General features: G+C 49.4%; 3 protein-coding genes and 1 non-coding gene across 8 annotated transcripts in view; 1 reads left to right on the top strand and 3 right to left on the bottom strand.

Moving 5' to 3' along the window:
* RHOA (ras homolog family member A) overlaps nucleotides 1–11,648 on the bottom strand; it is a 58,117-nt gene extending 46,469 nt beyond the window's left edge. The window contains exons 1-2 of one of the 3 annotated variants that reach the window (XM_066246066.1): nucleotides 11,463–11,648; nucleotides 5,933–6,011 (exon numbers count right to left, since the gene is read on the bottom strand). The gene's annotated coding sequence lies outside the window, so the exon portion shown is untranslated. The remainder of the gene's footprint in view (nucleotides 1–5,932; nucleotides 6,012–11,462) is intronic. The other 2 variants (XM_066246065.1, XM_066246067.1) reach the window with 2 other exon arrangements.
* A 206-nt stretch (nucleotides 11,649–11,854) lies between these two features.
* On the top strand, nucleotides 11,855–15,005 carry TCTA (T cell leukemia translocation altered). Its single transcript, XM_066246068.1, has 3 exons — nucleotides 11,855–12,283; nucleotides 12,617–12,671; nucleotides 13,677–15,005. Exons 1-3 carry the CDS (start codon nucleotides 12,061–12,063, stop codon nucleotides 13,717–13,719), a joined length of 321 nt encoding a protein of 106 aa, XP_066102165.1. The 5' UTR covers nucleotides 11,855–12,060; the 3' UTR covers nucleotides 13,720–15,005.
* A 313-nt stretch (nucleotides 15,006–15,318) lies between these two features.
* AMT (aminomethyltransferase) lies at nucleotides 15,319–21,940 on the bottom strand. 3 transcript variants are annotated; one of them, XM_066246058.1, is made up of 10 exons: nucleotides 20,270–21,940; nucleotides 20,000–20,167; nucleotides 19,394–19,474; nucleotides 19,175–19,309; nucleotides 18,018–18,149; nucleotides 17,555–17,633; nucleotides 17,117–17,262; nucleotides 16,851–17,031; nucleotides 16,329–16,484; nucleotides 15,319–16,226 (listed from the first exon to the last, which is right to left on the bottom strand). In XM_066246058.1, the coding sequence occupies exons 1-10, from the start codon at nucleotides 20,357–20,359 to the stop codon at nucleotides 16,048–16,050; spliced, it is 1,347 nt and encodes a 448-aa protein (XP_066102155.1). In that variant the 5' UTR covers nucleotides 20,360–21,940; the 3' UTR covers nucleotides 15,319–16,047. The 3 variants fall into 3 exon arrangements, with proteins under 3 accessions (XP_066102155.1, XP_066102154.1, XP_066102156.1); XM_066246057.1 differs by having other exon boundaries at nucleotides 19,175–19,474; XM_066246059.1 differs by lacking the exon at nucleotides 19,175–19,309.
* LOC136314827 (small nucleolar RNA SNORA16B/SNORA16A family) lies at nucleotides 21,902–22,035 on the bottom strand. Its single transcript, XR_010727406.1, has one exon. It is a non-coding gene; the product is annotated as a small nucleolar RNA SNORA16B/SNORA16A family (small nucleolar RNA).
* Nucleotides 22,036–22,057: the final 22 nt, after the last annotated feature.

The following is a 22,057-nucleotide window of genomic DNA, read 5'->3' as shown; positions in this document are numbered from 1 at the left end:
CCAATGCACTTTGAAGAAGCTCGAAATTCTTAGTTCCTGTAAGATCTGGCCCCTGCCTACCTCTAAGACTTTATTTCTTCCACTCCTCCCACTTGCTTGCTCTTTAGGCTCCAGCCATTCAAACCTTTTTGCTATTTCCTAAAAAAAGGCAAACCTATTCCCTACTAGTCTATCATCAGTCTTCTCAGCTAGGATAAAAACCCCTTCTAACCAGTAGTATCCCTCTTTTATTGGCTGCAAACTGTGGCAAGACCGGAGACCATTTCATCTGTCTTACCAACTCATACATTTTCCAGCCTTCCCTAGAGCCACCCCATCTCAAAAGGATTTTTTTGAAGCAGGATCTTCATTTATCCTTGGAAATTATATCTTAGTTGACTTTAACTCATTCTGTTATCTCCTGAAATATAGTTTAGTTCAAACAGTTTGTTTTTAAATATACACTGAGAACCTTTGCAGGCATGGTGCTGGACACTCAGTGTCAAACAAGGGAACAGAAAACCAGCCTTTCTAAAGGATAGAGTCTAGCAGAAGAGGCAGACATTAAGTAACTGAGTGAAATTGTGGTAAGAACTATGAAATTGTTGTTATATGGTGCCCATGACTGCTGCTAAAAGGAGCTTAGTCTGGATGGTACAGAGAAAGGAAGAGGAGGGGCTTTCTGAGGAGAAAGCACAACCCAGGCAAAGGCCAGATGGCTAATTCCTGGAGGAAAGCAAAGACCCAAGGGACTAAAGATCTGTCATGGCCAAGAGAAAAAAAGAAGCAAGACCTGCAATGTGTCTTTGAGTTTTAGGGAGAGAGGTTCATTGCCTGTTCACACTGGGATAGAAAAGGGAGACCAAAGGATCAAGTCACAGGGAACCACCTGTAAATTTACATTCCCTGGCCAAAAAAACCCAACCAACCAACCAAACATAAAAACTCCATGCCGGCCCTGGCCGGTTGGCTCAGCGGTAGAGCGTCGGCCTGGCGTGCGGGGGACCCGGGTTCGATTCTCGGCCAGGGCACATAGGAGAAGCGCCCATTTGCTTCTCCACCCCCACCCCCTCCTTCCTCTCTGTCTCTCTCTTCCCCTCCCGCAGCCAAGGCTCCATTGGAGCAAAGATGGCCCGGGATGGCTCCTTAGCCTCTGCCCCAGGCGCTAGAGTAGCTCTGGTCGCCACAGAGCGAAGGGGCAGAGCATCGCCCCCTGGTGGGCAGAGCATCGCCCCTGGTGGGTGTGCCGGGTGGATCCCGGTCGGCGCATGTGGGAGTCTGTCTGACTGTCTCTCCCCGTTTCCAGCTTCAGAAAAATACAAACAAGAAAACAAAACAGGCCCTGGCCGGTTGGCTCAGCGGTAGAGTGTCGGCCTAGCGTGCGGAGGACCCGGGTTCGATTCCCGGCCAGGGCACACAGGAGAAGCGCCCATTTGTTTCTCCACCCCTCCGCCGCGCTTTCCTCTCTGTCTCTCTCTTCCCCTCCCGCAGCCAAGGGGGATGGCTCTGTGGCCTCTGCCTCAGGCGCTAGAGTGGCTCTGGTAGCAACATGGCGACGCCCAGGATGGGCAGAGCATCGCCCCCTGGTGGGCAGAGCGTTGCCCCATGGTGGGCGTGCCGGGTGGATCCCGGTCGGGCGCATGCGCTGAGTCTGTCTGACTGTCTCTCCCTGTTTCCAGCTTCAGAAAAAATGGAAAAAAAACAAAAACAAAAAAACCCCACAAAACAAAACAAAAAAAACTCCATGCCCCCTTATGTTCGTTGTAGCATTATTTACAATAGCTAAGATATGGAAGCAACCTATGTATCCACTGATACATGAATGGATAAAGATATGGTATACACTAAGTGGAACATTACTGAACAATAAAAAATAATAATAATTAAATCTTGGCCCTGGCAGGGTAGCTTAGTTGGTTAGAGTGTTATCTTAATATGCCAAGGTTGCAGGTTTAATCCCTGGTCAGGGCACATATAAGAATGACCCAATGAATGCATAAATAAGTAGACCAACAAATTGTTTCTCTCTTTGGGGGGGGGGGGGGGCCTGGCTGGTTGGCTCAGTGGTAGAGCATTGGCCCAGCATGTGGAAGGCCCAGGTTGGATTCTTGGTCAGGGCACACAGGAGAAGCAACTATATGCTTCTCTACCCTTCCCCCTTCCCGCAGCCAAAGCTCAAATGGTTAGAGCAAGTTGGCCCTGGGCACTGAGGATGGCTCCATGACCTCGCCTCAGGAACTAAATTAAATTAGCTCAGTTGCCGAGCAATGGAGCATCACCTTGTAGGTGTCTTGCTGGGTGGATCCTGGTCTGGGCGAATGTGGTACTCTGTCTCTCTGCCTCTCAGTTGATTTAAAAAAAAGAAAAGAAACCTTGCAATTTGCAACAACACGCATGAACCTAGACGGTATTATGCTAATAAGTAAGAGAAAGACAAATACCATATGATTTCACTTATGGAATCTAAAAAACCCAAAACAAAAACAGCCTCACAGAAACAAATCAAAGTGATGTTAGCAGAGAGGAAGGGGTAGTGGGATGACTGAAAGAGGTGAAGGGGAATATAGTCAGTACTGTGATGAGTTTGCACAGTGACAGATGATTATTAGTGTAGCGAGTACACTATAAGGTATATAAATGTCGAATTACTGTATGATACACTTGAAACTAACATAATATTGTATTCCAAACATAATTCAATTTAGAATTTTTTATTAATTTGAGAGAGCGAGCAACAGACTTGCTGTTCCAATTATTTATGCATTCACTTGTTCATTTCTTGTATGTGCCCTGATGGGGGATAGAACCCACCACCCTGCCATACCAGGACAATGTTCTACCCACTGAGCTACCTGGCTAGGGCTAAAAATTCTTTATAAATAAAACTGAGGCCTGACCTGTGGTGGCGCAATGGATAAAGCACTGACCTGGAATGCCGAGGTCGTCAGTTCGAAACCCTGGGCTTGCTGGGTCAAGGCCCATATGAAAAGCAATCAATAAACAACTAAAGTGAAGCACTATGAGTTGACACTTCTCACTCCCCCCGTATCTCTCTCTCTCTCCTTTCTCTGTAAAATCAGTAAATAAAAAAATTAAAAATAAAAGAAAATAATAAGTACATAATTATTCTTTTCTTAAGAAAACAAAAAGAATAAAAACTCCATGAACAGGGTTAGTAATCTTTTTGTACTTATTTTTCCCTTTCTTGTTAATGATATTGAAAATAGTAGATGGTGCCAGACAAGGCAGTAGTGCAGTGGATAAAGCGTTGGTCTGGGATGCTGAGGCCCCGGGTTTAAAACCTCAAGGTTGCCGGCTTGAGCATGGGATCATAGACATGACCCTGTGGTCTCTGGCTTGAGCAAAGAGTCATTGGCTCAGCTGGAGCCCCACTGGCCAAGACATATATGAGAAAGCAATCAAGGAACAACCAAGGAGCCACAATGAAGAACTGATGCTTCTCATCTATCTCCCTTCCTGTCTGTCTGCCCCTCTTTCTCTCTCTAAAAAAAAAAGAAGCCTGACCAGGCGGTGGCACAGTGGAGTGTTGGACTGGGATGCAGAGGACCCAGGTTCGAGACCCCAAGGTCGCCAGCTTGAGCGCGGGCTCATCTGGTGTGAGCAAAGCTCGCCAGCTTGAGCCCAAGGTCGCTAGCTCAAGCAAGGGGTCACTCGGTCTGCTATAGCCCCCAGGTTCAAGGCATATATGAGAAATCAATCAATGAACAATTAAGGAACCACAACAAAGAGTTGATGTTTCTCATCTCTCTCTGTTCTGTCTGTCCCTCTCTGCCACACACACACACAAAAAGAACATAGTAGATGGCATATTTCAAACCTGACCGACTTTTCAGTTCCATACCAAATGTTCATGTTTTCAGGAATAAAGACATCATAAAACAAACAAAACCTCCCTGAGGGCACAGACCCTGTTTTCTTCAGTGTCCCAGAACAGCACCTGACATTCAGTAGCAACTGCGTATTTGTTTATCGAATGAATAAAGAAAGCACAAGCTCTCTCGGCCATTCCTCACATACCAAGGAGGAGTTCAAAACCAACCAAATTCACTAGCATCACGTCTTCACCGTTACGTAACCTGTCTCATCAAATGAAATACCCTTCACAGCTCATTTTTCTATATACAGAATGCCTTTGGCCCCAAGGAAAACAAGAAAAGGTAGTCGAAATGGTACCAGACCAGGATATTTGTCAGTGTCCATAAAATTAAAATATTATTTCCTTTATTTGTAATCAGCGTAAGATAGCTGAACAGCTGCTGGATGGGGTATTACATCTGCTGTTAACGTTGCTTCCTTCAAAAGAGGAAGTAGTACTGACTCTTTTGGCAAAGAGGACTGTCCTGCTCTTTGTTCTACAGCCGGCTCATTATCTAAATTGAATATACTCACAAAACAGGCTGTGGTGCCTGACCTGTAGGTGACGCAGAGGATAAAGTGTTGACCTGGACCACTGAAGTTGCTGGTTCGAAACCCTGGGCTTGCCTGGTCAAGGTACATATGGGAGTTGATACTTCCTGCTCTTTCCCCCCTTCTCTATCTCTCCCCTATCTAAAATGAATTTTTTAAAAAAAATCTTAAAAGAAAAAAAAAGAGCAGGCGGTGGATAAGCCCGTAAGATGACCAAACTATACAATCAGGAAAATGAAAACTTCACCCCAGCCAGATAGCTCAGCTGGTTAGAGCATCATTCTGAAGCACAGAGGTTACTGGTTCGAACCCTGATCAGAGCACATACAGGAACACACCAATGTTCCTGTTTTTCTCTCCACTCCTCCCCAAATCAATAAATTAAAGAAAATAAAAATGTCAAACATGAAAAACAGAAGGAATAGGATGAGAAGAATGGTCCACAAGTAAGAGAAGTATGTGTGCAATATGGTGAGTCCAACTCCTTAAAGATTAAGAAAGAGGCCCGACCAGCCGGTGGCACAGTGGATAGAACGTCGGACCGGGATGCGGAGGACTCAGGTTCGAGACCCCAAGCTCGCCAGTTTGAGCGTGGGCTAATCTGGCTTGAGCTATAAAAGCTCACCAGGCCCTGGCCAGTTGGCTCAGTGGTAGAGCATCGGCCTGGCGTGCAGGAGTCCCGGGTTTGATTCCCGGCCGGGGCACACAGGAGAAGCGCCCATCTGCTTCTCCACCCCTCCCCCTCTCCTCCTCTCTGTCTCTTTCTTCCCCTCCTGCAGCCAGGGCTCCATTGGAGCGAGGTTTGCCCGGGCACTGAGGATGGCTCTGTGGCCTCTGCCTCAGGTACTAGAATGGCTTTGATTGTGGCAGAGCGAAGCCCCAAGATGGGCAGAGCATCGCACCCTGGTGGATCCCGGTCGGGCACATGCGGGAGTCTGACTGCCTCCCCGTTTCCACTTTGGAAAAATACAAAAAAAAAAAAAAAAAAAAGGCTCACCAGCTTGAACTCAAGGTCGTTGGCTCGAGTAAGGGGTTACTCAGTCTGCTGAAGGCCCACGGTCAAGGCACATACGAGAAAACAATCAATGAACTAAGGTGTCAAAATGAAAAACTGACGATTGATGCTTCTCATCTCTCTCCAGTTCCTGTCTGCCTGTCCCTATCTATCCCTCTCTCTGACTCTATCTCTGTCTCTGTATAAATATATAATAATAATAATAATAATAATAATAAAAAGATTAAGAAAGAGGTTAGGAAATATATCTTCATCTAAGGAAGAAACACTGCTTAGAAGAGAAGAAAGGAAGTTTAGGGAATATCTGAGAAAGAGGTAGAATAAGACCAGACAGAAAAGTTATTGAGTAAGATAAAGATCTCAATTGGTGGAGAAGAAAATCATTAATGGTGATACACCCAATTTTCTTAGAACACCCACATTTTCTTAGAACTTACATTAATGTAACATAATAATAATCTCTACTGCATGAGGACAGCAGAATGAAAGAAAAAGCTTCTATTTACATACCTTACAAATGTGCTGCAAGTCCCACAGTCTATGTGGCAGATGTTCTACAAAGTACCTTGAACTTCTCAGAGGAAAAGCACTATAAAGATATAAAAAATACCGAGAATTATGTCTATTCATTTTACAAGAAAAAGCACATAACACAAGATGTAAATGGGCTTGCTCAAAGTTCTACAAAGTAATTGAGACTCCAACAGAGAGAAAAGTGCAAAATTTAACTTTTAGCTTTTCATATGTGCCTTGACCAGGCAAGCCCAGGGTTTCAAACTGGTAACCTCAGCATTCTATGTCAACGCTCTATCCACTTCAGTACCACAGGTCAGGCCAAAATTTAACTGACATACCATCAAAATTTATCACGTTCCTACAAGTCTTAGCCTCTTTCACTTAACATGATGTGTACAATCAACCTTATATTTGGAATATTATAAATTAACATTGCCCCTTTAAAAGCAATTATCGCCCTAGCCGGTTGGCTCAGTGGTAGAGCGTCGGCCTGGCGTGCAGGAGTCCCGGGTTCGATTCCCGGCCAGGGCACACAGGAGAAGCGCCCATCTGCTTCTCCATCCCTCCCCCTCTCCTTTCTCTCTGTCTCTCTCTTCCCCTCCCCAAGGCTCCATTGGAGCAAAACTGACCCATGCGCTTAGGATGGCTCCATGGCCTCTGCCTCAGGTACTAGAATGGCTCTGGTTGCAACAGAGCGATGCCCCAGATGGGCAGAGCATCACCCCCTGGTGGGCGTGCCAGGTGGATCCTGGTTGGGCGCATGCGGGAGTCTGCCTCCCCGTTTCCAACTTCAGAAAAATACAAAACAAAAACAAAACAAAAACCAAAACGTCTTTCTGAAATTTGAATAAAGAAATAAATAAAATAAAAGCAATTATCAAAAGTAGACAGGATGACTTCAGAGTAATAGCAGCATGAGAGATTCCCTTGTTCTCTTGCCTTGAAATATTACCATGTTCATCGCAGCATTATTCACAATGGAAACAACCAAAGTGTCCCTCAATAGAGGACTGAATAAAGATGTAGTATATATTTACAATGGAACATTACTCAGCCATAAGAAATAATGACATATTGCCATTTACGACAACATGGATGGACCTTGCGAATATTATACTAAGTAAAATAAGTCAATCAGAAAAGGCTAAGAACTATATAATTTCACACATAAGTGGGATATAAAAATGAGACTTATTCACACAGATAAAAGTGAAGTGGTTATCAGATGGAAGGGTTTGTTTTGGAGGGAAGGCAGGTGAGTGAGAGGGGAGTAAAGACGGACAAATACAGTACATGGTGATGGAAAATGATTTAACTTTGGGTGATGGGCACACAATACACACACACAAAAGCAGATAAATCTGATATAAATTAATTTTCTAACATTTTGTTATAAAAACTTTCAAACAGACAGCAAATTTTATAATGAATACCTGAATCCCTACCACCTAGGTTATCATGAACACTTTAATGACTTGCTTTATCAAACTATATTTTCTTTTTAGTACAGGCATCACAGAAATTACAGGCTGAAAGACAACTGTCAGAAAAAGCAATGGCGTCCAAAAATATAGGTCAAGGAAATAAATAATATTAAGAAATCCTTCTGATATTTTCTCAGAAATTATCACTATTAGCTTATATTTAAAGTCAGATCTACTCCTACACTTGGTGAACAATACTACACATTTGTTTAATAACAGATCATAACATTCCCCTGCTAAAAGAATCTAATTTCTCATCTCAGAACAAACCTGAAGAACTTCCCATGTCCTAAAGGCCATGATCTGGTCCCTGCCCACCTCTCTAATCTCATTTTCTCTCCTGCTTTTCTCTTCACTCTACTCCAAACCTATTTCACTGATTGCTTATGCGCTCCTCTTTCCCTTCACTTTAATATTGATTCTATAATAAATAGCCTTAAACATAATTTAAGCCTCTTAAAAATATCAATCTCATTTGGTACATACTGTAAACTGGCTACAATGTAACAGTATATGTCCTATTTTGATTATTAGCTATAAAATGCATTCAGAATCATTTGGATGAAGTACCAATAAACTCAGATCAAAACCCAGAATGAGCAGTGTCAAGGCCCATCTGATTCAGTCACATGACTACCATAATTATGAATATACAAGGTATTCACTTATTACTATAGCCCCACAGCTTAAAAAATTAGTCACTTGAAATAGAAACACCTGAAATAGGAATTTTACATTACTAACCTTAAACCGTTTTGGAAATCTTAATTTATTAATCTCACAAGTACTCAACAGTGTGTGCCTGTCCCCAAAGATCAGAACATAGTAAGACACATCAACACAAGTTTAAAATTTAGTTACGGCCCTGGCCGGTTGGCTCAGCGGTAGAGCGTCGGCCTAGCGTGAGGAGGACCCGGGTTCGATTCCGGACCAGGGCACACAGGAGAAGCGCCCATTTGCTTCTCCACCCCTCCGCCGCGCTTTCCTCTCTGTCTCTCTCTTCCCCTCCCGCAGCCAAGGCTCCATTGGAGCAAAGATGGCCCAGGCGCTGGGGATGGCTCTGTGGCCTCTGCCCCAGGCGCTAGAGTGGCTCTGGTCGCAACATGGCGACGCCCAGGATGGGCAGAGCATCGCCCCCTGGTGGGCAGAGCATCGCCCCTGGTGGGCGTGCCGGGTGGATCCCGGTTGGGCGCATGCGCGAGTCTGTCTGACTGTCTCTCCCTGTTTCCAGCTTCAGAAAAATGAAAAAAAAAATTAAATAAATAAAATAAAATAAAATAAAATTTAGTTACATTAATGTGTAGGTACAGGTAAACTGAGTTCCACTGGCTAGGTGCATAAAGGGATAAACTGAGTAGTAAGGAAAGGTGAAATACTTAAGGGCTTTTTAAAACTACAAATATGTAGCCTGACCAGGAGGTGGCACAGTGGATAGAGCCTCAGACTGGGACGTAGAGGACCCAGGTTCGAGACCCCGAGGTCGCCAGCTTGAGCAAGGGCTCATCTGGTTTGAGCAAAGCCCACTAGCTTGAACCCAAGGTCGCTGACTCCAGCAAGGGGTTACTGGGTCTGCTGAAGGCCTGCGGTCAAGGCACGTTTGAGAAGGCAATCAATGAACAACTAAGGTGTTGCAATGTGCAATGAAAAACTAATGATTGATGCTTCTCATTTCTCTCCATTCCTGTCTGTCTGTCCCTGTCTATCCCTCTCTCTCACTCACTGTCTCTGTAAAAAAAAAAACAAAACACAACTACAAATATGTGATCAAAATCCAGCAATTATGTACCATTTATCATTATCACTAGTAGCCATAATGCAATTAAAGCCAAGGTGCTGTCTATAGAAGGCCAGCAGGCCCAAATTATTTCTCAAAAGGTGAAATATCAGTCTTTCTTCTGACAGAGTTAACATAAACCTCACAGCTCTAGGACAGTAAGGCCCAAAGCAGCAACCCACTTCCTCCTCCTGTCACTTCTGGGACTCCACCCCATAGACAGGAAACACCTGAAGATCTACCTGTTTTCACTCTTCTGATAACTTACACCCCACGTGACTAGGATAAACTTAAAAGGAGTTAACTGACAAAAAATGAATCAGGACTAGGAAAACACTCAACCAAAACCACTGCCATACACACAAAGAGATGGTTACATGTAGTTTCTCCCCATCCTACCTCAAAAGAGCCAAGTGGCCTGATAACATCTTAGTTTGACCTAATAATCACGTTAGATTTGGAGCAGGGAAGTCTGGGATCACTGAGGAAGAAGTTGGTCCCTCCACAGACCCAAATACCTAAAGCTAGGACTAGGCCAGCAGGGCCCCTGTATATTCATTCATCTATTTCAGCCAACTGCTACAGGAACACCCAGTTCAGAGAGAAGAGTGCTTCAGCTAAAGAAATGAATTTTTCAGATTTTCCCTATATATAAAATTAGCAATATATAAAAGGTGAAAACACTGGAATTCGCTGTAAATCCTGAAATACAGCTGATTCTAAGCAAGCTATTTGGGAGTATATGGAGAATTCCCTACAGAGAAAATAGTTGTGGCCTATAACTAACTAGACGTATGATTTGAAAATTTTATTTAAGTCTTTGGGACTCAATTTCCTCAACTGCAAATGGGGTTAGACTATTAATCCTGAAGATCCCTTTCAGGTCTAAAATTCTGGATCTATGAAAAAGCTGGTGGATTCTTACTCTCTTCTTCCCTCCATTGCATATTTTTATGAGAACAGTGTCTATAAGTCTGGGATTAGACTTTGACTCAAAGCAAGTTCCATCTTACATATTTTACGTTCCCAGGAGCAACCCCTGCCTCTACAAAAGCAAACAGAGCTACTACTTACTCTCAAGACAATTTATCAAAAAAGATCCTCCAACAAGTTATCCTTTACAATTAAGAACTAGTCATGTCTATTCAGTCCAATGTCACTTGTGCCAAATATTTAAAACAATATACCAATTTAGCCATGTCTGAAGTGACAATCATGCAACTGTACATATACATCACACATTTGGGTGTGTGGCACTAAGTGGTTGAAAATTTCTCACCACAGACAACACTGAAGAATTTTTAAAAAGTATTCCTCCCCTCCTCCCAATCTGGCAGGGAGAAATATTATCTGATTACACATCTGCAAGTTACTTCAAAAGACAGTCTTAAACACAGAAAGAACCAAACAAATCATCAACAGAGGCTAAAATTTTAAATCAAGACCATTAAAAGCCCAAGTGGAACAAACTCTGAAGTTAAAAGAAGGCCAATTTTCCACCATAAATGAGTAAATGTGATTTTGACCAAATCAATTTCAGTGGAAACAGTGCTATTTAATGAAGACGACTTGTAACTGGGTCCAATCAGTCACTAAGAATAGACGTTTAGGTGATTCCTAATCAAGGTAGTAACTTAGATTCAGCAAAATTTAAAGTACTACTTTGTCAAAACGTAGTTTAAGTTGTTTAAACTATAAAAAATCTTTTTCATGGGTTATTTTCTTCGTTGCAATATCGAAGAATCCTAACCCTTAAGTTTTCAACAGTAATCTTTTACCTACACAATCTCTAAAAGTACTGCATTAATAAAAAATCTCCCCAACACGTAACTGGACTTCACCCAGTACAAATCGATGATTCGTGTTTCATGTTAAATGTAAAAGCCAAGATGGAGTTGTAAAGAGTTTTTCCTCATTTCAACTCCGACAGCCACGCGCGCTTCGCAGCGCCCGGCCGCACAGCCCGGCCCGCAGCCCCCGCCCTGCGGGGCCGTGGGAGAGGAAGCGCCGGCGACTGCGGGCGGGCGGCCGGGCGGGGGAAGGGGCGCGATTCCGGGGGCCTCGCGGGCGGGGCTGCGCTTCGCGGAAAGGGGCCCAGGCCCGGAGGCAGGGGCAGGGAGAGGCCAGCCGAGAGCAGCAGGTGGGGCGCGGCTGCGGCGGGGCCGAGGGGCCGGCAGGGCGGCGGGCCGGCGACCGGAAGGGTGCCGGGCGGGCAGGCAGGCGGGCCCGGGGCGCCGCGGCGCCCGGGGGGAACCCTCTCACTCACCTCAGGCTCCGACTCCGGGCTCTCTGCGCCGAGGACGCCTGTCCGCGAGTCGCAAGCTCGGAGTCTACGGCGAGTGACTGTGGAGGCGGCAGCGGACTAACGAGAGAACCGACGGAGAACGGCGGGCGGCGGGCGGGGAGCGCGAGCGAGCGAGGGCGGGCGGCGGCGGGAGGGCGGGGAGCGACGTGCGCGCCCCCGTATGCCCAGCGGGCTCGAACTGGCCCTAGTCGCGGCCCCGCGTACGCGCGTGCACTCACAGCTCAGCCACGATTGCTCAGAAGTGCGTCCACGCCCTAAAAGCAAGGCGCTTAACCAATAATTGCAGCCGCGTGAGGCATCACGGGAACTCCGGGGCTATAAAAGACCTGGTTGCTATTTTGTACTCTTCGAGTCACTCATCCTTTAAGTAAGCAGGGTGGGGCTAAGTGCGCTTGCGCGGTTTTAATACTCCTCCCAAACTGCCAACTCTTCGCGCAGGCGAGTTAGGCTCGCTTTGCCTAGGTTTACGCGTGCGCCCTAACGGTTTTGGCCCGGAAGATCAGACGCCTGCGCAGTGGGAACTACCGTGACAATCCTCCAGGTGGGGCGCGGGCCGGTCATGGCGGAGTCTTGGTCTGGGCAATCTTTGCAGGCTCTGCCGGCCACCGTGCTGGGCGCTCTGGGCGCCCTGGGCAGCGAATTTCTGCGGGAGTGGGAGGCGCAGGACATGCGCGTGACCCTCTTCAAGCTGCTGTTGCTGTGGTTGGCGTTAAGTCTCCTGGGCATCCAGCTGGCGTGGGGGTTCTACGGGAGCACGGTGACCGGGCTGTATCACCGCCCAGGTGAGGCTCCCCACCAACCTCCGTGGACTGGACGCCCCCCACACCCACCGGACTATACGATTGGGCTCCCCACAACCCTTTTAGACTACCACTAGTCCCCTAAGAACCATATCGCAACGTAACGCTGTACTCTGACCCATGCGAATATACCATTTAAGTCAAGAAACTCCACTAGTGCACCCATCACATTATAACTATTCTTTTGAATACTCATCAAACAATGCCACTAGGCCCGTAGGTGCCCCACCACTAGTTTCTAACATGACTTGGGCTGATGCCTGCATAGATCCCCAACTCAGCCTGCTGCAGCTCTGGATGTGTTCCTGCCCCCAGGTCTGGGCGGCCAGAACGGATCCACACCTGATGGCCCCACGCATTTTCCTTCGTGGTGAGTAAATCTGTTCCCATCTCAAAGCCGTGCTAGCCAGGCAGAGAGAGTGGATGCGGAGTGGAGTTCTTAAGATAGAAGGCCTCCAGCTTAGAGGCCTTTGCCATCAAGCTCCAAGATCTGCAAGTAGAGCTCAGGTTTCAAGTGACAAGGATGTCTGAACAGTCCATAAATTTGCTGTTCAGCAACCTGTGGGGTAGATGGTGTTATTCACAGTTTCAAAGATGAAATGGTAAGTCCCTTGGATTACACTCCACTGCAAGCCCTTCAGTTGGAATGACAAGGGCCTCTGTCTTTAGTGCACTGACTGGCCTCATCAGAGTCAGCCTGCTCATGCGTAAAACATGAACTCATTATCGGAATTCTTTCAGCTAGTCTCTGAGCGTCTACTATATAGTAGAAGCCAGAGATTTGAAAGGGGAGGGCAGCATTGCAGGGGTGAGGGTGGTCAGAAATTTCTCTCAAGTAGGCCAGGGGGTGCTAAACTGTACCAGACAACGAGAATGGCTAGAACAGTCCCAAAGGTAAGATCAAGGGTGACATATTGGAGAAATAGACAAGGCTGTGATGCTGGAAGTCAAACGTGAAGGCGTGGAAGGAACTGCAATGCCTATTGCAGGAGCTATTGACTCAGCCAGGATTAGGCCATGGTCTAATCTAATTTGCCTTTCTATTGGCTCGCCTTGTGGAAAGTTCATAAAGGGGTCCAATAGAGAGGGCAAGAGGCCAGTTAGGAGACCTGCCACTGTCCAGGTTTTTCTCTTGGGCAAATGGGGAAGGATGGGAGTACCATCATGAGGTGGGGACCAGGAGGAAGAACAAGACTATAGGGGAAAGGTGGTGGGCCCAGTGTGGGCTGTGGGAGATCAGCAGCAGTTTAGATTGTAATGTGGCCTTACTGAGTGAGCCCCACTCAGCCTCTGTGTAGGAGCCAGACATAGCCAATCTGAGGGCATGTTGTGCTGCCCATGGACTAATTCCTCTCCTTCTCTCCATCACTTTTAGGGAAACAGCAGCAAATGAACCTCTCAAAACCCACAAGGAATAAGGGAAGGCAGCAGAGGGGTCTCCAGGGACATCACTGGGTCTACTGGCTCCTACACTGGGTTCTACTGCTACCCAACCCCCAGGGATGACTGCAGGGCGGTCAGGGTTGGGGGTAAGGGGTACTGCAGTGCTTGTGGGGCTGGGCCTCTCTTTCAGCAGCCCCAGGCATTAGGCCAGTAAAGAGTTTGCCTCTACCTTGATTTGGGTGCCTTAAGAAAAGAAGGCATGTTCCTCCTCTCTCAGGGGTCAGTTTAGGAAAAGCCTCTGGATTGGGGAGGCCAGCAGTCCATTTTCTCTCTTGGATTTTTCCTGTCCTTCTTCCTATCCCCCTGGGATGTAACTGCAGAGAGATTTGTCCCTGAGAAGAACCCTGAGGTTGACTAACTCTGGGATTTGTAAGGAAAGTCCTAGGTTTTCTGAATTTGGTTTTGCTGTGTTAGCAAGGAACCAGGAATCTTGGCCTGGACACAGCTTTATACTCTATGGTTACTTAGTGGCTATTCAAGTATAAGGCAGGGGCCATTTGACACCATCCAGACATGGAGGCACCAAATACCCACCTTCCTGGTCCATTCAGAGTTCTCCACGTGTGTGCCAGGCTATGGAAATTGTCTTATCCTAAGTGTCATACTCATTCTTCTCAATCCTTCTTGGAGGTAGCTGGATGCTTCCAAGAGGCTGAGCCCCAGGAGTGACTTCCCACCCCCATCCCTACCACGTAAGTGCCCATGGGGTTGTGGGCCAGCACCTTGGCCCTTCAGAGATTCTAAGCAGTTAGTGCTGAGCACCCCACCCTGACCTGCAGCCTCATCACTTCCCATCTTGACCTGAAACCACAGGAGCCTCACCCTGAGAACCCACAGGCTCAGCGCCTCCCCACTAGTACCATCTCAGCCCCCAAGAACCCTTAAAGGAGCACAGCCACAGGTTAGCAAGCCTGCCACTTCCAGAACAGGCCAAGGGAGCCTCCAAAGGGATGGGTAGCAAATACCTGTTCCTGAAGGCAGTGTGGCCCCAGACCTCTCTCCCTCCCTGTACTTCTCCCTGCGCATTGTTAGATGATACATTTCCATCTGGCAGCCTGTGCCTAGATCATCTTTGCAGCAGAGGTGCACTGCAGATAGGGCTACGCTGAGCTCTTGCACAGGAACTTACTGCAGAGAGACCTGGCAGGCAGGACCATGGTCTTGCAGCCCCAGGGCTACCCAGACACCACCACACACACAGTCAGTCACATTCCACCCCAGACTCAACTGAGGATCTGGCTTATTAAACATGGAACTGGTATCAGCTGTGTGGTTATTCAGACAGGACAAGGGTGTGCATCAACAGGGGAAACTGGAGAGAATACCCTAGGGGCTCATGCCCCTCAGCATCCAGAATTTAATGACACAGTTGGGGGGTTGATGCCAGCTCCCTAAAGGGGCAGTGCTGGGTGCCCAACATGGGCACTACCGCATTAGATCTTATAGACCTCCCCCTCTCAAGGGGAACCCACTGTGAGCTCATCTCTGACATTTAGCTCACAGCAATGTCATTGGGCTGGCACCCCACGAAACCCATGGGCAAAGGACAATGAAGCTGGACTCTGGCAAGCAAGAAGGAAGAAAACTCATTTAATGTTGTTTTCTTTTTAAGAGTCAGTGTAGTCCAATAATGGGCTGCAGGGACGAAGGTCAGCCCAAGGTAAGGCAAGTCCAGGAGGAGGCCCAGCCTACCTTAGAGCAGCCCCGGGGCTCAGAATGGGTGGTAAGCTTGGCATGGTTTGCCACTGGGCAGCAGGCTGGGCTAACTTGGGAATGTGGAAGAGTGAGCCCATGCCCCTTCAACCATCCCCAAGTTAACACACAGGCACAGCAGCCCTCCGGGCCAAGCCCTCTGTGAGTCAGGAGTCATTCCTGCCCAGGGAGAGGCAGCCGTCTGCATTCATAGAAAGTAAACGAGGCGGCGGCTGGTGCTGCCCAAGGTAACGAACCTTTGCGGTGTGAGAAACCGTGGTGAGGTAGGTCGGGCAGGCTCCCCCCGAGATGAGCTTTGTGGCACAGCCAGCACTTGGCAGAGCGGAAATGCCAGAACGGAAATGCCAGAACCAATGCTTCTAGCCCTCCGGTAGGCAGGAGGGGCTGAGTGAACTGGTTTGTCACTGAGAAATTGGTCTTGAAATTGAAGTGGCACAGGATGAGGGGGTATAGGTGCTGTGGCCCCCCTCAAACAGACAACCAGAACCAGCTTGCATCCTTGCTGTCTACCGCCAGTGTGTTCTGCCTGAGCCTCCTGACTAAACTTGTATAGAATGCCCTCCTGCATAGGGCCTGCCCCCAAGCCATCCTTACTTGAGGATATAATAGTTTGTGGGCACAAAGGGCATCTTGCTGACCACAGCCATCTGCTGCTTCCGCCGCACCTCTACCAGTAGTGGGGTACCTGGCTGACTATACTCAGAGGGCACATAACCCATTGCCACATTCTTCTTCAGACAGGGTGAGGGACAGCCACTGGTCACAGTACCTGTCCGGGCAGAGGCCATGTGTCAGCACCGCCCCACCAGTCCAGTGTTCCTACCCTCCTAGGAAAGGGACAAGAGCTCTCCAACCTTTCTGAGCCACCTACCAATCATGGTGCCTTCCATGCTCAGGATGCGGCTGTGTGCCCGCATGGGGGCCCCCTCACACATCAGTCCCACTCGCCTCCGCTGCACCTTGCCCTCCAGCTGGGGGGTGATGACCGCAGCTCCAGGAAAGTCCCCGGCAGCTCGGCGCCGCTTCCCTGGACCGTGACACACCAGACTTAAGCCACAGTCCAGAGGACCCCTGGCCACCTGATGTCTAAGCTACAAGGGCCCCAAATGACATCCATCAGCATCAAGGGCCCTTCACTTATTCTCAAAGGCCCTATTCCTCCTCTGCCATGTAGTCAGGCACCCACCTCCTGCCCCCTGATCTTAGAGGGGATGCTGCCCAACTCAGCCTGCTGAGGATCCTCAGAATCTAATGGGCAAAGCCACAATGGCCCCTTAGGGACTGGTGGCTTGGGGAGGCTGAGTCACCTTGGGAGTAGTCATAGGCTGGCTTGTCTCAGTAAAGGCCACTGTAGCCCTAAGGACCCCGTCCCTGAATGCTAGCCCCAACTCACCCAATGTCCAACTGAGGCTGCCTTCCACAGGCGTGGTATGTTCATCAATGTCGTTCCCGTACAGGCAGAGGCCTGCCTCCAGGCGCAGGCTGTCCCTGGCCGCCAGCCCCGCCAGCTTCACCTCTGGGTTTTCCAGCAGAGCTGTGGCCAGGTGGACCGCCCCTGTGACTGGTACTGAGATCTGCGTGGAACACCAGGAAGCAGGTGGGCTGCTGGCACGAGTCCTGGGCCCCGCACTACCACCTTGACACTACTTCCTGACACACCTCCACACCATCCTCTCCCGTATAGCCACAGCGGGTCACACGGCAGCCGGATACGCCGAACACCTCCATCACAGCACTGGTCATGAAGGGCAGTTTCCTCAGGTCATCTGCCACGCCGGCCTGTAGCACCTGGGCCGCAGCGGGACCTGGGCCCAGGGAACCAGTGACCAAGTGACCAGGTTCCAGCACCCCTTAAAGCTGGATGGCCGCCCTTGCTCAGGGACTGAAACGTGCATAAGCAAGCATCCACTGCAGGTGGGAGAAGAGGCTCCTGCCCACAGTCCATGGAGCCTAGGGGCCAGTGGAGGGAGGCCATGACTCCCAGCTCAGAATATGGCATACAAATTTGACACCATCTACACCTTCCTCCTGGTAAGGCCTCTGCAGTCAAGGACGCCAGGAAGGCAAATCAGTGCCAACGCCAGCCTCGTCACTCACCTTGCAGGGCCAGCAGGGCATTATCCACCACCTCCAGGCCCACATCACAGCCCATGTTCTGAAGCTCCCTGATTTTGTCCTGAATGGAAAGACAGAAATACCACATTGGCTTCTGGGACCACTCCTGGGTACTCTGAACAGAATCAGCTGGTTCTCATCTTACAGTGTCGAGTAAGTGGTAGGGATGACCCAAGCCTAGGTCAGCCAGCTCTAACACCAGGCTTCATCCCTCTACCCTCACCGGAGGGTGCTCACCTAGGGGCTAGGGTCAGTGTCACCTCCCCACCTCCTCCACTCCTCCCCCAGGGAAACGTGGCATGCTCCAGGGAGGGCCCGCTCTGGCCTGTTGTTCACTCAAAGAGCTATTATCTGAGTCCCTGTCTCTGCCAGCTTGGCCCTGGACAACAAGGATGCTGCTCTGTGAATAAGGAAGACAAGGTACCTAGAACACAAAGGGCTGTACCTGCATGAGATCCAAGTCCTTGTCCCAGCAGCCAGCGTTGGACACTACATACAGGTGCCCCTCAGATGTGTTGGTCACAATCAAGTCATCTAAGATGCCCCCATCTTCACTGGTAAACAGCGACAGTGTCCCCTAGCACCGAAGTGGAGTAATTTTACATCTAGGTCCAGGAGGCCAATGTCAAGTGTGAGCCAGACACACCCCTGGGCCCACCCAGCCACCACAAACTCACGAACCTTCATTCACAGGGCTGGGGTGTGGGGGCAAGGAGCAGGACTTTGTCACCCCAGGCCCCTGCCCAAGGTCAGGGTGTTTTATCCTCACGCACTGAGAATGTCTCACCCCTTACCTACCTTGGGGGGGGGGGGCTCCTTGAACTGGTAGGGCCTCTGGGCTTCTCCCCACTCAGTACTGAGAGTCCCATCTCATGCTCAATCTACGATACCTAAAACTTGCTGCTTTACCCAACTCAAACCTGGGACGACTCGCTCCATGCTCCAAACCCCAGGACGAAAAGCTTCAAGTCCATCTTGATGATCTCAAGAGCTACACAGGAGCTGTGCCCCAAAACACTATGAGGCTGGCCCTGCTTCCCCACTGGATGGACAAAGAGCCTGAGTTTGAGAGATCACGTGAATCACCTAGGACTCTTGTTAAATGCAGGTTCTGATTCAGCAGGAGTGGAGTAGGGCCTGGAGTGTATTCCTAAGAAGCTCCTAGGTCAGGGGTCCCCAAACTTTTTACACAGGGGGCCAGTTCACTGTCCCTCAGACCGTTGGAGGGCCGGACTATAAAAAAAACAACTATGAACAAATCCCTATGCACATTGCACAGATCTTATTTTAAAGTAAAAAAACAAAACGGGAACAAATACAATATTTAAAATAAAGAACAAGTAAATTTAAATCAACAAACTGACCAGTATTTCGATGGGAACTATGCTCCTCTCACTGACCACCAATGAAAGAGGTGCCCCTTCCGGAAGTGCAGCGGGGGCCGGATAAATGGCCTCAGGGTGCCACATGTGGTCCGCGGGCCGTAGTTTGGGGACCCCTGTCCTAGGTGGTGATGAGCCCGCCTCAAAGTACAGTTTAGGGACTGTACTTTGAATGGCAAGGGGTTAGGCAGCATAGAAGGTCACAGAACAGGACACAAACCTGGGTTTCTGGCCTCCCAGCCTGATGTGGTGAGGATGGGATAAGCCCATTCCTGCAGATGGTTGGGTGTCTGGACATGACGCAGGGACTCCATCCCGCAAGACTGCAAAGCAGTGTCTGATCCATCACTGTGCCCTCAGGTCCAAAGTAGGGACTCAGCCCATTTGCTGGCTCATGACTAGAGCACCCATTGAGCAGAAATAAGAGAAGAAGGCCTACCTGGTTTGGCCTTAGCTCTGCAATATCTCCAACGACTAGACTCTCCATCAGCTTTACCCGGTCACAACCATGTATCTTGGTCTGAGAAAAAGATCAAAAGCCTCAGGACACTGCAATAGCTTCTATCCGAAAGCCCACAGGGGAAGGAGGCATCCTCCCTGCCATCCACAGCAGTCCAACCCAGATGAAGTGACCAGTATTGGGTTCTGCAGGTAGCAAAGTCCCCACCTTCTGATTCCGCCACATCCACAGACAGGCGGTAATGCCATGGGGAAGGTTAGGGAATTTGAAAGGGCCCAGCATCTTCCTGAAATACCCTCTTTTCCAAACCAATGCCTAGGTCAGTGGGTGAAAAGGGTGCCAGCCCTGGAAAAGCCAGGATGTGACATCAAACCATTAAGTGAAAGCAAGCTAGGGCGATTCAAGAGAAGCTGATCAGGAGACCCTCTGAGTACATTTTCTGTGGGCCATCCTCAGTAACACCGATACCTCCAACTTGTAAGAGGGCAGTCCCTGGAATCCAGGTCTCAGCAAACAAAGCTGAGAGTGTCACCACTGTGGACACAAAGGAAGCCCTGGAGGCCGGTGTACTCCCCTGGCTCTCACCTGGAGCATGTGGGACACATCAAAGAGCGAGCAGTGCTGGCGTGTGTGTAGGTGTGAGTCAACGTGGCTGTCCCGGTACTGTATGGGCAGACTCCAGCCCGCAAATGCTGTCATCTTCCCGCCATGGGCCAGGTGGAAGTCATAGAGTGGTGTCCTGCGGAGCACGTCCTGCGGGCCGCGAGGCTCAGTGCCACCAGGGCCCCAGCCCCTAGTCCCCACCGTCCCCCACCCTCCAAGACTGGCACCATGCCCCAGCACCCTCTACTCCACCTGTGCAGCACTGAGCGGACGGCTCAGGACCAAGGGGAGCGATTGCCCACGCAAGACATGATGGGCCACCACGCTCACTGCCCGCTGCATTGTGGCCTGTGACCAGTGCAGCTGACGACGCAGAGGCCACCACTTTTATTAGGCACGCTGGGAGATGTAGTCTGGAACCTGGTCGGACCAGTCTCTCTCCCACAAAGGGGATCAGAAGAGGGGCGGGCAACCCCGAGGGCAGGCGGGGCTTTGGCTCACACTGTGCAGGGAGTTCAAGCGGCAGGGAAACAGCCCCAGGCGGATCGGAAGGTCCCAGCCCTGTTAATCTTCTTAGAATCAGAGCCAGAGGCTAGATCTCCCCCTGCTGACTGCCCTGCCTCCAGGGCAAAGTTCGGCAAAGGGCTGAGAGGCTTGAATAGCACAATCAGGACATCAGAAGAGTAAGGTCAAAGGGGAGGAGAGGGAAAGACCAGAGCACACAGGAAGGGAACCAGAAGGAGCCAGCCTGGCTGGCCAAGTACCACAGGGACCTGGCCACTTGGGAGGGTCTCCAGCTGTCCCACTGGGTAGACACAAGCAGCAGTCATGCATTCCACAAGTGTTTATTGATTTTGCAGCACACTAGGCCCTGTGCTAGGTGTTAGGGACAGAGCTGTGAACAAAGATTGGTCCCTGCCACTCCAGGGACACTCCCACCCCCACCCCCACAAAGGGCCTATACTCCCTGAGCAAAGAGCGATGGTCATTACCCTCTTAGCAAAAGTTGAACATTGCTAAGTACATGACCCTGTAGGGCAAGGTACCACCTGCAAGAGCTTGACGGGTAAGAGAATGGCCAGCAAAAGGTGGCTGGCCTTCCCCCAGAAAGCTGTTGAGCCACACAAACGTCTAATTTTCTAGGTCCAACACTTGTTGCAGTGCTGCCCCATAGTGCTGCCAGGGGCAAAAAAGAGAGAGAGAAGCAGGATTTTGTCATTAGGAAGAGCAGCCTGCCTTCTTCCGTGGCGGCTGGCCTGGGGCTGTGGAGGGCCTCAGCCTCTTAACACACCACCTGGACCTTCACCTGGACCCCACCCCCACCTGGACCCCACCCCCACCTGGACCCCACCCCCACGACCCCTCAGCACACTGAGCGGAACAGGACTTTTAGAAGGGGGCACCTGGGAGAAGAGATAGGAATGTTTTTGTTTTTTTAAGAGAAAGAAGGGAGAGAGAAGCATCAACTCATAGTTGTATCACTTTAGTTGTTCACTGATTGCTTCTCAATGTGCCTTGACAGGGGGGGGGGACGACACTCAATCTGAGCCAGTGTCCCCCTTACTCAAGCAAGCGACCTTGGTCTCAAGCCAGCAACAAGGGGTCTATAATCCCACGCTCAAACTGGCAACCCTGTGCTCAAGCTGGCAACCGCAGGGTTTTGAACCTGAGACCTCAAGGATGTACTCTGAGCTGTGTCAGATGGCCAACAGGTCCTAGGGCTCCTTCTCTGGCCCTAGCCTTGCCAGAGACTCCTGTCAAACTGAGGTGGGCAGACCTACTTGAACATACATCCAGGAGTCAGCTCAGAGACCAAGGGAACCAGGTGGCCCAAATTGCCAGCTTTGCCCCCTAGGCAGGCAGCAGGAATTTATTTCTTTTTTTAACTGTCTTTTATCGAAATGTTGCAGATCAGTTACAGCAAACAGAGCAGGACCATCAAGGAAAACTGTCACTCTGGACTCCGTTTTGACCACAGCAGTTATGTGGAAGCAGCTGCACCTTTGATAAGGGACATGCAGGTAGCAGCTTATACAGGAA

This window comes from Saccopteryx bilineata, chromosome 10, assembly GCF_036850765.1.
Source record: "Saccopteryx bilineata isolate mSacBil1 chromosome 10, mSacBil1_pri_phased_curated, whole genome shotgun sequence".
Taxonomy (NCBI): Eukaryota; Metazoa; Chordata; class Mammalia; order Chiroptera; family Emballonuridae; genus Saccopteryx; species Saccopteryx bilineata.
Note: the sequence above shows the minus strand (reverse complement) of the source record. Positions and strands in the feature narration are given on the sequence as shown.

Excerpts from the sequence above, each read along its gene's own strand:
- TCTA (XM_066246068.1), top strand. The coding sequence starts at position 12,061 with ATGGCGGAGTCTTGGTCTGGGCAATCTTTGCAGGCTCTGCCGGCCACC. Across the intron at positions 12,284-12,616 it reads CGGGCTGTATCACCGCCCAG|GTCTGGGCGGCCAGAACGGA; the intron begins GTGAGGCTCCCC and ends TCCTGCCCCCAG. Across the intron at positions 12,672-13,676 it reads CCCACGCATTTTCCTTCGTG|GGAAACAGCAGCAAATGAAC; the intron begins GTGAGTAAATCT and ends CATCACTTTTAG.
- AMT (XM_066246057.1), bottom strand. The coding sequence starts at position 20,359 with ATGCAGCGGGCAGTGAGCGTGGTGGCCCATCATGTCTTGCGTGGGCAA. Across the intron at positions 17,263-17,554 it reads TGCCCTGCTGGCCCTGCAAG|GTCCCGCTGCGGCCCAGGTG; the intron begins GTGAGTGACGAG and ends CCCTGGGCCCAG. Across the intron at positions 17,032-17,116 it reads CGGGAGAGGATGGTGTGGAG|ATCTCAGTACCAGTCACAGG; the intron begins GTGTGTCAGGAA and ends TGTTCCACGCAG.